This window comes from Pseudorca crassidens, chromosome 10 (assembly GCF_039906515.1).
Source record: "Pseudorca crassidens isolate mPseCra1 chromosome 10, mPseCra1.hap1, whole genome shotgun sequence".
NCBI lineage: Eukaryota > Metazoa > Chordata > Mammalia > Artiodactyla > Delphinidae > Pseudorca > Pseudorca crassidens.
In genome coordinates this window covers 11,670,516-11,683,136 of record NC_090305.1, presented here as the reverse complement: position 1 = coordinate 11,683,136, position 12,621 = coordinate 11,670,516, and the positions used below count along the sequence as shown (strand labels likewise).

At 45.6% G+C, this 12,621-nt stretch overlaps 1 protein-coding gene across 6 annotated transcripts in view; it reads right to left on the bottom strand.

Annotated features, from left to right (window-relative positions):
- Window positions 1-12,621, bottom strand: part of JARID2 (jumonji and AT-rich interaction domain containing 2) — a 242,748-nt gene that overhangs the window by 125,441 nt on the left and 104,686 nt on the right. For all 6 annotated transcript variants that reach the window (XR_010946674.1, XM_067752042.1, XM_067752044.1 and 3 more), the window contains one exon: window positions 2,012-2,147. Coding sequence is in view for 1 of the 6 variants with exons in the window: in XM_067752042.1 (XP_067608143.1) it covers window positions 2,012-2,147 (136 nt within the window). In the remaining 5 variants the exon portion in view is untranslated. Of the gene's footprint in view, window positions 1-2,011; window positions 2,148-12,621 lie in introns of those variants that run through there.

The following is a 12,621-nucleotide window of genomic DNA, read 5'->3' as shown; positions in this document are numbered from 1 at the left end:
ATCGTCAAGCCCCGAGTATGCCAATGAAAACAGGAGCTACATTTGGCCAACTAGCTGGCAGCACTAGTTGCTTCTTGAATGCTTTATCTTAGTTTTTGTTCTTTTACCCAAATTCCACCATTATTCAATCCTGGACACCTGGCTACCTTCTTGTCCTAAAAGCGGATTTTTCCCAGTTGGGTGGGTTTTTTAGTTGTTAAAAGATTCCTAAAGCACGAAGGCATCACCACTCCAGAACAACAGAATGAGAGCATGCCTTGTCACAGCAGTAAAATCTAACCCCGTAGCAGCAGCCACTGCTCTACTATAACCCCAGGATCCAGTGATACTCTCCCCCCGTCACCCTCCCCTCAAAAACTTAAGAGCAGAACAGTATGTTCAATGTGAAGCAACGTCAACAAGACTGATCACGTCAAATGCTCTCTAAAAAGACACATGGCTTAGCATTTACTCCATTACAGGCAGCCAAGAAATGGCGGGGTCCCTAACTGGTAGGAGACCCATGAACAGATAGGGGTCCAAGCTGTGTAACTAACTGTGGCAACAGATTCCTCAAATTATTTTGCTTCTGCACGTGTGAAAGATTCAAAACGGGCCTTTCCCATACACATTGGCTCAGACTTCAGGCAGTTCTTGTTTCAAGTCACACAGTGCTAGAAGAGGGTGACAGAACCTGGGTGAATGGCAGGGCAGACCCCGGTGGTGTTCAGGAAGGCCACGTCAGAACACCCCGCCACGGCCTTGTGGAAAGGGAGCGCCAGAAGGTCCTGTCTGGAAGCACTGGTTCCAACAAGAGGCTCCCAGACAACTCACCTTACAACTAAGCAGGATGGAAAAAAACTGGACGCCCTAAGTCAGCCTGTCGCTCTGCCCCCTGGCAAGATGTCAGGTTCCCCATGTGTGATGACTCTTACCGGAGGATCACAGCCAGACCTCAAAAAGAATAATAGGGGCTTCCCTGGTGGCGCAGTGGTTGGGAGTCCGCCTGCCGATGCAGGGGACGCGGGTTCGTGCCCCGGTCCGGGAAGATCCCACATGCCGCGGAGCGGCTAGGCCCGTGAGCCATGGCCGCTGAGCCTGTGCGTCCAGAGCCTGTGCTCCGCAACGGCAGAGGCCACAACAGTGAGAGGCCCGCGTACAGTAAAAAAAATTAAAAAAAGAATAATAGGATCTCCTCTTCCTTATCTCCTCACTCCAAACAAGTACAAACCAGAACACGGTCAATTCATTCACATTTATCTAAGATTCTAGGAGATTAATGAGAACAAGAGAGGCTGTGGAATACAGCCGCAGCCACAACCCCCGAAATAAAATATAAATAGTAACCAAATGCTAGTTCTGAAATGGTGTTCACTGGATGATTTCATCCGAGTCACACTAATCCTGTTAAAAACAGACACCAGAATAAACTCAGACGGGAGCATGTTTCTCTCCAGGCTTCAAGGACCCACTTGATACCCATCCAGGATGAGGGACGCTTCGGACGCACGGGAACTCTGCCTCCACTGCCCACCTGTGGCTGTGCGGCCACCTGCCAGCTTGATCAACAAGGAAGGAAGCAGGGCCTGAGGAGGCTGTTGAGCCAGAGAGAGAGCGAGAAGGGCAGCAGGCCCACCGGTTCAGGCTACTTCCTATATAAACAGGGCGTAAGCACCGAAGTTGCCCCATTTCAGCGAGATCATCAAAGGCTTCTTCTGCCCTCATACTCGGGTAGAAAGACAGATATTCACAGAAAAACCTGTAAGTCAGGCTCCACACTCAATCCAAGAACGGGCAGAAACCAGATCGCAGCCCTGGTCTTGTCTATAGGGCGCAGACTAAGGCACCTTGCCAATTATATTATGCAACATACAAAGGAGCATCAAAACAAATCTATAAACCCAGCGGGATGTCCAGAATAACTGCCGTTAGGGGCCCAGCCTGCGAAGCACGAGCCGCCCAAAGCACATCCATTTCGGAAACAAGGCCAGGCCCAGAGACATCATCCAAAACAACAAAACAGGCCACTCACCATTCACTGCTTTCAGGCTCCCAGCAATGCCTTCACCATGCTGCCTCTTCTGGGCATTCTTGAACTCCTTCAGAGACAAATAAAGGACTTTACGTACCACCCTTTCTTCTGACCACGGAATCCCATCACTGTCATCCTGGAGAAACAAGGAAGAATGGGGAGAGGGGATTACTTAACGGAAAGCAAGCAAATGTTAATTAAGAGTCAGAATAAACTTTAAAAAAAAAAAAACCAACAAATCCCAAACAAGTATTAAGTGACTGAGACCAAGTTCTGGAGCTCAGAACTACCTCCTATAGTGGAGGGAGGGCACTGGCCCTTCCTGGAGAGACCACAAGCAAAGAGCTACCCCTCAGGCTGTAAAGGGACTGGAGGAGAGACACAAGCATCGCACTTCCTTTACATGCCCCGCACCAAATCTCATCATTCACTGGTAATAGAGAAGTTTTATATTCCTGGCAAAGTTTAGAAAAAAAAGGAGTTATTGCAGTCACAACAGGAGGTGTAATGCATCACTGTACTGGAGTTCTTTAAAGCGAATAATGCCAGAATGTAGGCACCTTACAGACACGAGCTACACCCCTTTGGAAAGTTTACTTACTGTTGGTGTTGTGGTTTGGTGCTACTTTCAAGGAATTTACAGTTCCGTCAGAAGAAATGAAACTGGATCTGTACTGGCCTTTTAAGGTGATGAATCACAAAAACGAGAGAGGGAGAGGGACCACTGCAGAAAAGGGCAATGGATCTTTGTGGACTAGAGAACGGGGTGGCAGGGGAATGGGGGGATGATTTTTGAAAAAGAATACATACAATAGGTCTTGAAGATTCTCATTTAAAAGTGTGGCTCCCTTATGTCAAAATAAAGGTGAGGCGGGGGGCACACCAAAGAACCAGAGGGCACTCCAGCAATTCCAGTAGTAAACACAGAACGACAGACTGCAGACCAGCAGGGACTGAGGCAGGACAACAGCCAAGTCTGGGAAGACGGAGATGGTCGATACCGGTGCCCCAAATGAGTTCACTGTTTTAGGGAACCGGCAAGAGAGTTTTTTATTTTCAGGTTTAAAGAGTTGCTTCACACAGCTTGGGATACTCACAGGTTCTCTTCTGTGGATATCTGCCTACTGTTTGCTAATCTAACAAGTTCTTACAGTCACACACCTACTTCAAGACTTAAGCATTTTATGAGTTCAATTTAGAGATGGAAGGATTATGGGCTTCTCAGTTATTTGGGGCCTTAAGAGAATAAGGAAAACATTAATACCCCAGTAAAGCAGGATTTGGGATACTCAGGTTCCTTTTGTTCAAACAGGAGGCCAAATACCCTAGAGTCAGGCTAGTGCTATTACACTCAACATCCAACAGAACTGGGTTTTTTTACTCCCTGCCACTTACCCGGCCAACTAAACCCTCCAGGGGCCGAGATAAGGGAAATAGATTATCCAAGGTCTTCTCCAGCTCACAAATTCCTAAACGCTGCATAAACACACACTACATCTTAGAAATCCAACCACACAGACTCTAAAACCCTAAGTAACTGAGGCGGTGCTCCTGTTAAGCTTCCAGAATTTCTTAGAATGACAGTGATTCTCCATTTCCATAACAAGGGGAAGAGAAGGCCTGGGAGAAAAGAGCTAGGATTTCCACCTAGCCCGGATGTCCTTCACTTCTGCAGACCTGCCAAGCCGAGGCTTCCGTCACCTCCAGAGGCAGAAGGCACATCCTGTGTCCCCAGTCGCTCTCCTAAGACAGACAAGGCATCTACAGACCAGGGTGGTGGTCGAGTCCACACATGAAGGCTGAAGGCAGACTTGGCCTCCACCCTGCGGGAGGAACACAGGTTACTTCTTAACCACCACTGGGTCCGAGTCACCAGAGACCTGCCAATTGCATGGCTGAAAACCAGGAAAACGAAGCGCTCTGACCAGACCCCACCTGAGGAGCCCAAGGAACCAACCTGCATAAGAGGCAAATGATTCAGCTACACAACACGTGGAAAGCACAATGAATCACTCTTGGCAACAAGCAACGCCCCTCAGTGTGAAAATGCCTCTAGCATTTTGGTTTCAACTGAATGATAATCTTAACCTCGGGAAGAGTTCATGCTCGCTGGGCTGAATTCCACCTTTCAGGATCCAGGGAAGTCTGTCGGGCAGAATTCTCTTCACCACCCCCAGGTTCCTACCCTCAGCATTCAGGTCTCCACAACAAGCCAGGCTGTGATTATAAATGATTATTTCCTACATACACAGAGTTTATAAATTGTAAAGCCCCAAAATAGCTTTCAATGTAAAATTCCTGTGACGATTTACTGCTTCCTGTTCAGACTGGTGCCTTCATTTTGGCTCCAGGCCTCCATATGGGAGAATTATACCCCGACAACTAATATCTAATTAAAACATAAACCATGTGAGAGGAAAACTCCTGCAAAGGAAGATGCATTTAAGGTTCACTTAGTTGACACCAGCAGCCCCATGACCCCTATAAAGTACTTTAAATACAGGAGAAGCAAATCCAGGACACAGAGTATGGGGTTTCCAGTTCTAGACATTAAAAATCAAACAAAACAACACACACACACACACACACACACACGAGTTCTTTTATAATCTAGAATGCTGGTCAAGACTTCCCTCAGTGTTGATGCAAGGTGCAAACCTAGCAGGTAAGAAGTCGGCTCTGCTCTGTTTCCAAAAGCTCAGCAGGTAAGAATTCAGAGATTAGAAATCCAACTGCCATTCACAGCTGCAGAGTCACGATGAATCGCTACATTCCGCTTACACCCCTCCCTACTGGGAGGCTAGCAAGGTGGGCCTGCACCCAACCACGAGGCAGCACAGGGCTGTGCAACCTAAGCTGCGAGTCCTGGAAAGCCGGAAAGAAGGTATTTCAGAGGCCTAACGCTTACCCACCCTTATCATAGTTCTGAAGGACCAAGTACTGAGCGCTCTAGAAAACAACCCAGACGTAACTAACTCCCTCACCAGAAGTCAAGCAACTCAGGTGAACCCCTCTCTTCCCTGGCCACCCCCCAGCCCAAGAGCTTCTATGACCTTTAAGTCCAGCCCTCTGTTATATTGCCCCCTTTTCAGCAGCTGTCTTATTGAGAAGTAATGTCTCCATGGAGTCAGGAAATCGTTTCTCCTGCTCAGCACCTGAAACATGCCTGACAGAGTGAGAGCTCAGGATTTCTGAAAACTGTACACTCAGCCTCACACCTCCCATGTACCATTACCCACACTTGGCCTGCCAGTGCCCAACTTCCAGAATGGGTTAAGTGAAGTGCCTGAAATCACTCTAATTCCTGACTGAAACCACAGCTCCTCCCCAAAAACACTCCCCACGGTGACTAATCCAACAGGGCCAGGCGACACCTCACATTCTCAGCAGTAAGCGTGTCAGTGTCCTAACACAGGGGCCACACCACCCCTTCTGCCACCACCTAGAGCTCCCTGCAAAAAACAGCGCCCATCTCCAAGTCCACATGGCCTTACAGGGCCCAAATTCGCGGCCCCTGTTGCAGTCCCTTACCCTCAGCTAAACACCAACCAGTTCATTCACAAAATACCCCTTCTGAGTTCTCCCTGTTCTTCTTCCGAGGAACAAAGTAGCCAAGCATTCAGTCCATTCTACTTTACTGGTCAGCTTAATAAAGGCAGACACAGGAGGAGGCATAGCCACTGATATGGAGTCTAGCAGCCTCATTCTGATGCAAATTCAGCTGCCCAGGGTGTGTGTCTATTCTTGTGAACTGCATTATTGATTTAAAAACAGCTCTTGTCATTTGGAGTTTCCATAAGACCTCTAGGTTAACAGACCATCTAAAACTTGAGAAGAACAATCAGGCTCCCGATGACACACCACCTTTCCTCATTCCCCCCATCTCTTACTTGTTTCTCCCCAAGACCAAAAGATGCTTTGCAAACACTGAAATAAACAAAAATAATTGGGTCTGCTGGCTGTAGCGGGGGGGGAAAAGAATCTTCACATAGATCTAGATTCACTTGGCTATTGACTGCGAAAAATCACTTTCTTTGGCAAATGGAAGACTGAGTAATAAGACCTTTAAAAGTAAAAGTGACAGGGTTTTCTTTGTATTTGTAAAATGTCTACCATTCTTTGAAATAACTTTGAAAATGGCAACAGGTCAGGAATTAAACTAGAATGTTTATGGTCATACATAATCTTTTCATTAAAAGGAAAAATAACAGCATAACCTCATGCTGCCCCAAGTTTTATAACAGACATGTAAGAAAAAGGGGCACAGAAGGTAAGCACATGAAGACACTACACACCTTGCAGTAAACAGCACCATCTAACAATTCTCCAAAGCCCACAGTCCAGGTTAGAGATATAACAGCCTTGTACATCCTTCCATACCGTTGCAACTCCAAGTGTGCTCCAAAGACCACCAGTGCCTTAACCGCTTGGCATCTTGTTAGAAATGCAGGCTCATTTTAAGATCCTCTGGTGATTCCCATGCACATTAAAGTTTCAGAAGCTCTGCTGTACACACTAGTTCCCCATCCTGCCCATTTCACGTCACTTTCTAACCTCCATCACAATACAGGCAAAGGTAAAGAAAGATGAGGTGAAATTCCAAGATGAATACTTCTAACATCCATCTAATTGTTGCCATTTTTACTGTCAGAATACAGAAGTCTATATTAACATATTCTGAGAACTCTTCCCTTTGACGTCTGTTCACTGAACTAAAACAAGCGACCAAATAGCAAAAAGCGAAATCAACAAAAAAGCTAAGACAAGTAGTGGATAGTTCCTTGAATCATTCTTATGTGACATGATGTCTCAAACCCTCATTCTCTGATTACCCAATTTGGAATGACTTCCCTTTAAAAAGGTGACATCCAGAATTAAACACACATTCCAACATGTGAATAATACTCTAGAACAACAGGAGCAACACATGCAATAAGATCATTTCTATTTCCGTGCACAATCCAGAAGCTGGGATACATTTTAGTAGCCACATTACACAGCAGGACCTCATTAAGCTTGCAGTTAACTGTACCCTCCAAGGTGATTTTATTGGGGGGCGGGGGGATCCTTTTTTGGCCCCCCCACTACAAAGCAACAAAACCCAAAGGAAGGCTCCAATCCAACAAAAATCACAGCTCCCAGTTGTAGAATTGTTTTTCTGTGATGCTCTCCTGACCTCTAAGGTAAAAAACAAAAACAAAAACCAACACAACAGGCCACAGAGGGTCATGTGTGAATGAGACCATAAACCAAGTTGTCCTCCTTACCCAGGTTTACTGGACAGGACAGAAAAGAAGGTACGGGATTTGCTGGGTGCAGGTTGCTGTGTCTTCCCCACACACACCGTCATGGAGAAGGGCTGGGTTTGTGGACATGGGCGTGGCATGCATGACTGTTTTCAATGTGCTTGAGTGCCCAGCCCAACCTCCACTGATGGCATAAATTCAAATCAATGTTAGTTTAAATAAAGCCCAAAAAGGATCTTAATATAAATAAATTTGCTGACCATTCAAACTGCCCCTCCATGGCCCACACTTCAAAACACTGGGTTATTGATTTAACATGCTCTAACTACACCAAGAGTTCTTCTAATTGACTGCGTCAAAAGTGATCAGGTCAGTGATACAGTAAAGCCATGCCCTCCATTCAGCCACAGGCCTGGGCCAAGCCTTCCCGGGCTTCTGCTCTCCAGTGATGGCCAGCTTTTCACCAAGCTGGGCTTCCAATCCTCTTCTGAGCGCCCAGATGCTTTAGTGCAAGGAAACAGGGACGTCCAGGTCAGTCAAGCTTACAAAACAGGTGCCAGGCAGAGGACAATACCCCTGCAGTCATAAGGGAAGTATATAAAAAGCGATAATGATTGCAGTCATCCCTTGTTATCCATGGGGGATTGGCTCCAGGACCCCGCACAGATACCAAAGTCCCAGGAGGCTCAAGTCTGTTATATAAAATGGTTATTTTATACAATAACCATTATATAGGTTATTATATAAAGGTAGGTCTGCATATAACCTACCTACATCCACATCCTTCCTACTGTACACTTTAAATCAGCTCTAGATTACTTGTAATACCTAACACAATGTAAATGCTATTTACATTTTTACTGGTGGGGCAAGTATTTACATATTTGCTGGTGGAGCAAAGTCAAGTTTTGCTTTTTGTATCTTTCTGGAAGATTTTTCCTGAATGTTTCCAATCTGCCATTGGTTGAATCCAGGAATGCAGAACCCACGGTTGTGGAGTGCCAACTGTATGACAATGGCAAACGTCTCCTGGGTGCTCGCTGTATACCAGACGTTGGGCTCAGCACTTGCTTGCACAGTTAACGCTCGTGATTCTCTGCTCGGCCTCCCCTTCGGACAAGGGCCACACCATGCTTTCTCCCTTTAGTTTAAAAGGGATGGGAAAGGACGGAATCACGAAACTCGTGGTTATCATTCAGAGATGAGTTTCAGGGTCTTGCCCAAAGGCGCCGTGGCTGGAGAGAAGCAGGAGCACCTCAGGAACCCGCTATGAGTCCGCCGGTCCACTACGGGGCAGGTGCCAGATCAGGAAGCGAAATTCTAAACTCAGAAATTTGTTATTAAAGAGAAAACATCAAAAGGGCAACTCACATTGGCTGCTAAATGAAAGCACCATTAAAATTACTAATTTCAAGGGGCGAATATAAATGTTATATGAAAAACAAACAACTCATGCATCAGCTAGAGCTGGAAACTACTAAGAGGAGAAGGCAGAGGAGAGGAAAGGAAGGAGGGAGGGAGTTCCTCTCACTGGCCTTTACAACCGGCTTCTAGAACTGAAAGAATATCAATTCTATGGGCATCTCTCAAAGCATCCTTATGCAATTTCTCTATGTCTCCATTTTTTTTATGGTTTCAAATTCAGGCCATCTTGACTCAAGAGAGGGAAAACAATGATGAAAAAGCACAGGTTCTAGGGAAGCCCATTTCTGATCAAATTTAAAAAAATATTTTCTAACAATTACAACTATTTTAAAAATGAAATGGGTCCCCCCTGCCCACGGAAGGTAGTGACTTTCCCACTACTTGCGAGCAAACTGCATAAGAGTCTCATCCATCACAGGTAGAGTGACCGGTAACTTATCATCGCAGCCAAGGGCACTGCTAATGATGCTGCTGGGACAACTGATAGAAAACTGGGACGTAGGTCAACCAGGGACTAGGCCGCTTCCAGCAGATTTGAATCCACTATTTTAAAAAAAAGGTCTTCACTACCACACAGATCATTTTTAACAACATCACCACATAAAATAAAGCCAACATCCACGACATAGTGGGATAAAAGTGTGACACACACCTGCGTTTTTAAGTTGAAATCCAGAACCTCCCACCAATGTTTTAAATTTCAACCTGCGGGGGGTTGGGGGTGGGACTGGTAACGACACACGGGACAGACGGAGAAGCCACCACGTTCCACAGAAAACACTCCTGCTTCCACAGGGAGGGAGCACAGCACGTCACATGCTCTTCACAGCCTCCGGTAAGTAAACCAAGCAGATGGGGCTGTGCAGGTTGGGAGAGAAGAGAACATTCAGGTTCACAGGTAGGAAGACCTTCTCCTAACATGAAACCCCTTATTAAAACTTATACAGGGCTTCCCTGGTGGCGCAGTGGTTGGGAATCCGCCTGCCAATTCGACAGGACACAGGTACGAACCCTGGTCCAGGAAGATCCCACGTGCCGCGGAGCAACTAGGCCCACACATCACAACTACTGTGCCTGAGCTCTGGAGCCCACGAGCCACAGCTGCTAAGCCCGTGTGCTACAACTGCTGAAGCCCGCACGCCTAGAGCCCGTGCTCCGCAACGGGAGAGGCCCGCGCACTGCAGCGAGGGGTGGCCCCCGCTCGCCGCAACTAGAGAAAGCCTGCGCACAGCAACGAAGACCCAATGCAGCCATAAATAAATAAATAAGTAAAATTTATTTAAAAAAAAACTTATACAAGTGCTAAGACAAACAATTATGTGTTTAGATTACAGGAGCTACTGGATGAGTTACTAATACCACAATATGCATATGTCTCACTTTTGTCAAGGCTCTGGAAATGGAGGGATTTGTGACTTTCCACTTCCTTTTCTTAAAAAAATAAAGTGTGATGTCCAATTCCAGTGCTCAATTCCACCCTGGGTTGGATTAACAGAAAATGCCAAATGGCAAGGCGGGGTATGGGGCGGGGAATTGATGGCTGCAAAGAGATGACCAGCAAGAAAAGCAAATTTAAAAGACTTGCTCCAGGAGGGAGGTGGGGAGAACGAATTCATAGCCCTTTCCTCCTTCCAGGGAAAACCGTCTGGAAAACTCTACATGCATGCCTTTTATTTTCTAGAGCACAAGTTTTGCATATACCTGCTATTAAATAATCCTACTTAAGGCAATTGGTTGCTGTCTGAAATATCAGCCTCTTCCATCAACAGTTTGAGAGAACAACAAAGGCATCGGAAATAATAGTAGTAATTTGTTGGGGGTGTTGATTCTTGGCACAGACTCCATACAAACGAGGATTTACAGAGCTAGAGAGAGAGGGAGAACACTGAAGGATAAAGTGAGAGAGAGGCACAACTTAGGCTAAAACTACTGTCTCTTCCCCTTTTAACAAAATATTTTCTCCATTGGAAATCAACTCAGTTTCTCAAATCGACTTGATGCTAATCCATTTTTTAAAATTCCATAAAATGGTTCACCTGTCAATACTCATTATCAAAGAGAAATCGGGGAATAGTCACACCTAGAAATTAGATAAGTGGCCAGGAAGCCACTGACTTACTGAACTTGTGAATGATGTTCCTTTGCCTTGGTTTTACATTAAAAGCACTTCAAGCAGCAAATTTCCTCCGACAGACATGCTTCCCAGGATAAAGCAAACGGTCTGAAAATGCTTATGCAAGGAGAGTTTTACTTCTTCCAAACTCCCATTAAATAATGTGTACTTATCTTTGATTACCGCCTATTTAAAAAAAAAAAAAGCTACAGCTGAAATTGGATTAAGAACTTCTGCTGAAAACGGTTTATTGCATAACACAACTCTGACAGCCTGAATCTCCGGCCACCAACTGAGCCTTTATAAAAATCTGCTGGGCAGCTGCCAAGTCAGCCCTTTTGCCTCTGAGCGTGTCCAACACCGCCGTTGTCAAGGCAGCAGCAGCACGGGCTGCGCCGGCGCACGTTCACTGTTAAACAGTGCAGTCAGGGACCAGCAGTGAGGGCCATGCAACACAGCACTCAACCCCCTGCAATTCTTGGTCTGACAGTTTGTTGTTTCAACATAATCAAAAAGGACTCAAGATCTAGAGCAGCATTATCTCCAAGAATCCAGCAGCAAACAGACTGGCAATCTACCTTCAGAATGAGGGCGAAATTAAGTCAAATTACAATACTTGACCGATATCTTAGAAAAAGAAATCAGAATGAGGGACAATCCAGTATCAGCAATGCCAACGTGCGACTCCAAAATGGCCTCATTTGGGAATAAATTATTAACAAGTAGGTTCCCAAAAGAATTCTGACTGATTTGGATCTTTTAATCACTATAGCCTTTTCATGTTAATAAGAATACCCCCCCAAATCCCCCAAATGGCATATTCTAAGCTGAACTATCCAATACAGTAGTCTCCAGCCACAAAAAATTAAGTTCCTTAAGTTGTAGTGTACACATTTCAAGAACTCAACAGCCATGTGTGTCCCAAAATGGACAGGTCAGCTAAAGAATGTTTCCATCATCATTGTAGTAGAGCAACGCTTATAATTAATTGGACAGGGTTCCAATAGACTGTATTCCTTGCTCGTGCATTTCATTACGTCCCTGAGACTCTTCAAAACATGTACCTTTATGTTCTACTCAGGAACAGGAAATTTCTGGAATATGAGACTACCTTGCACAAGAAAGCCAGAGTCTAAAGTAGGTAAGAACAGATATCCACCCATACAACTCTCAGGAAAGTGGTTCCAATTTGCTCTGCTACATGTGGCCTTTCAGATTGGCAGGGAATATACATGAAATTCAGGGGATGAAGTCTAAAATTCTCGTCTACAAGGAAGCCCTGAAGATGCACACTGCTTTAACATGCCTTCAAATCATTTTCTAAGGAATTCCCCTACAAAATTCATCCTCTGGGTTAAGAACAGACAAAAGCCAGCACCCCACCAGCCAGTCTCTCAGCACCAATAGGGTGACGCCTCCTGCCAGGGCCAGCCAAAGTTATCGGCCTATGAGCTGTGGCGAAGGCTTAGGGCAATTTTTACCCTCCTGTTCCTTCCTCCAGGCCCTGGGACACTGCTGGGTCACTTTAGGGGCTCTGTCAATACCTGACTGACTTGCTGGCTTTTTTGGCTCATCAAGGACCTCCATCCTGGAAGTAAGCATGTAAGTGTCCATACATTCGCTGGGGACTCGTTGGTCATGCTACATTGTAAAACCATTAAGGCCTTGGGGGGGCCATTTTATGAAAAATTTCAAGTTATAGTAAAGTAAGTACACAAATAAACTTTGTCCTTGAATTTAACATAAATTGACAACGCATCACATTTGTCCTTTCCCACTTTTTCCTCCAGCGGTCCCCAGAGTTAAGGACCACCCTGGGATTGGTT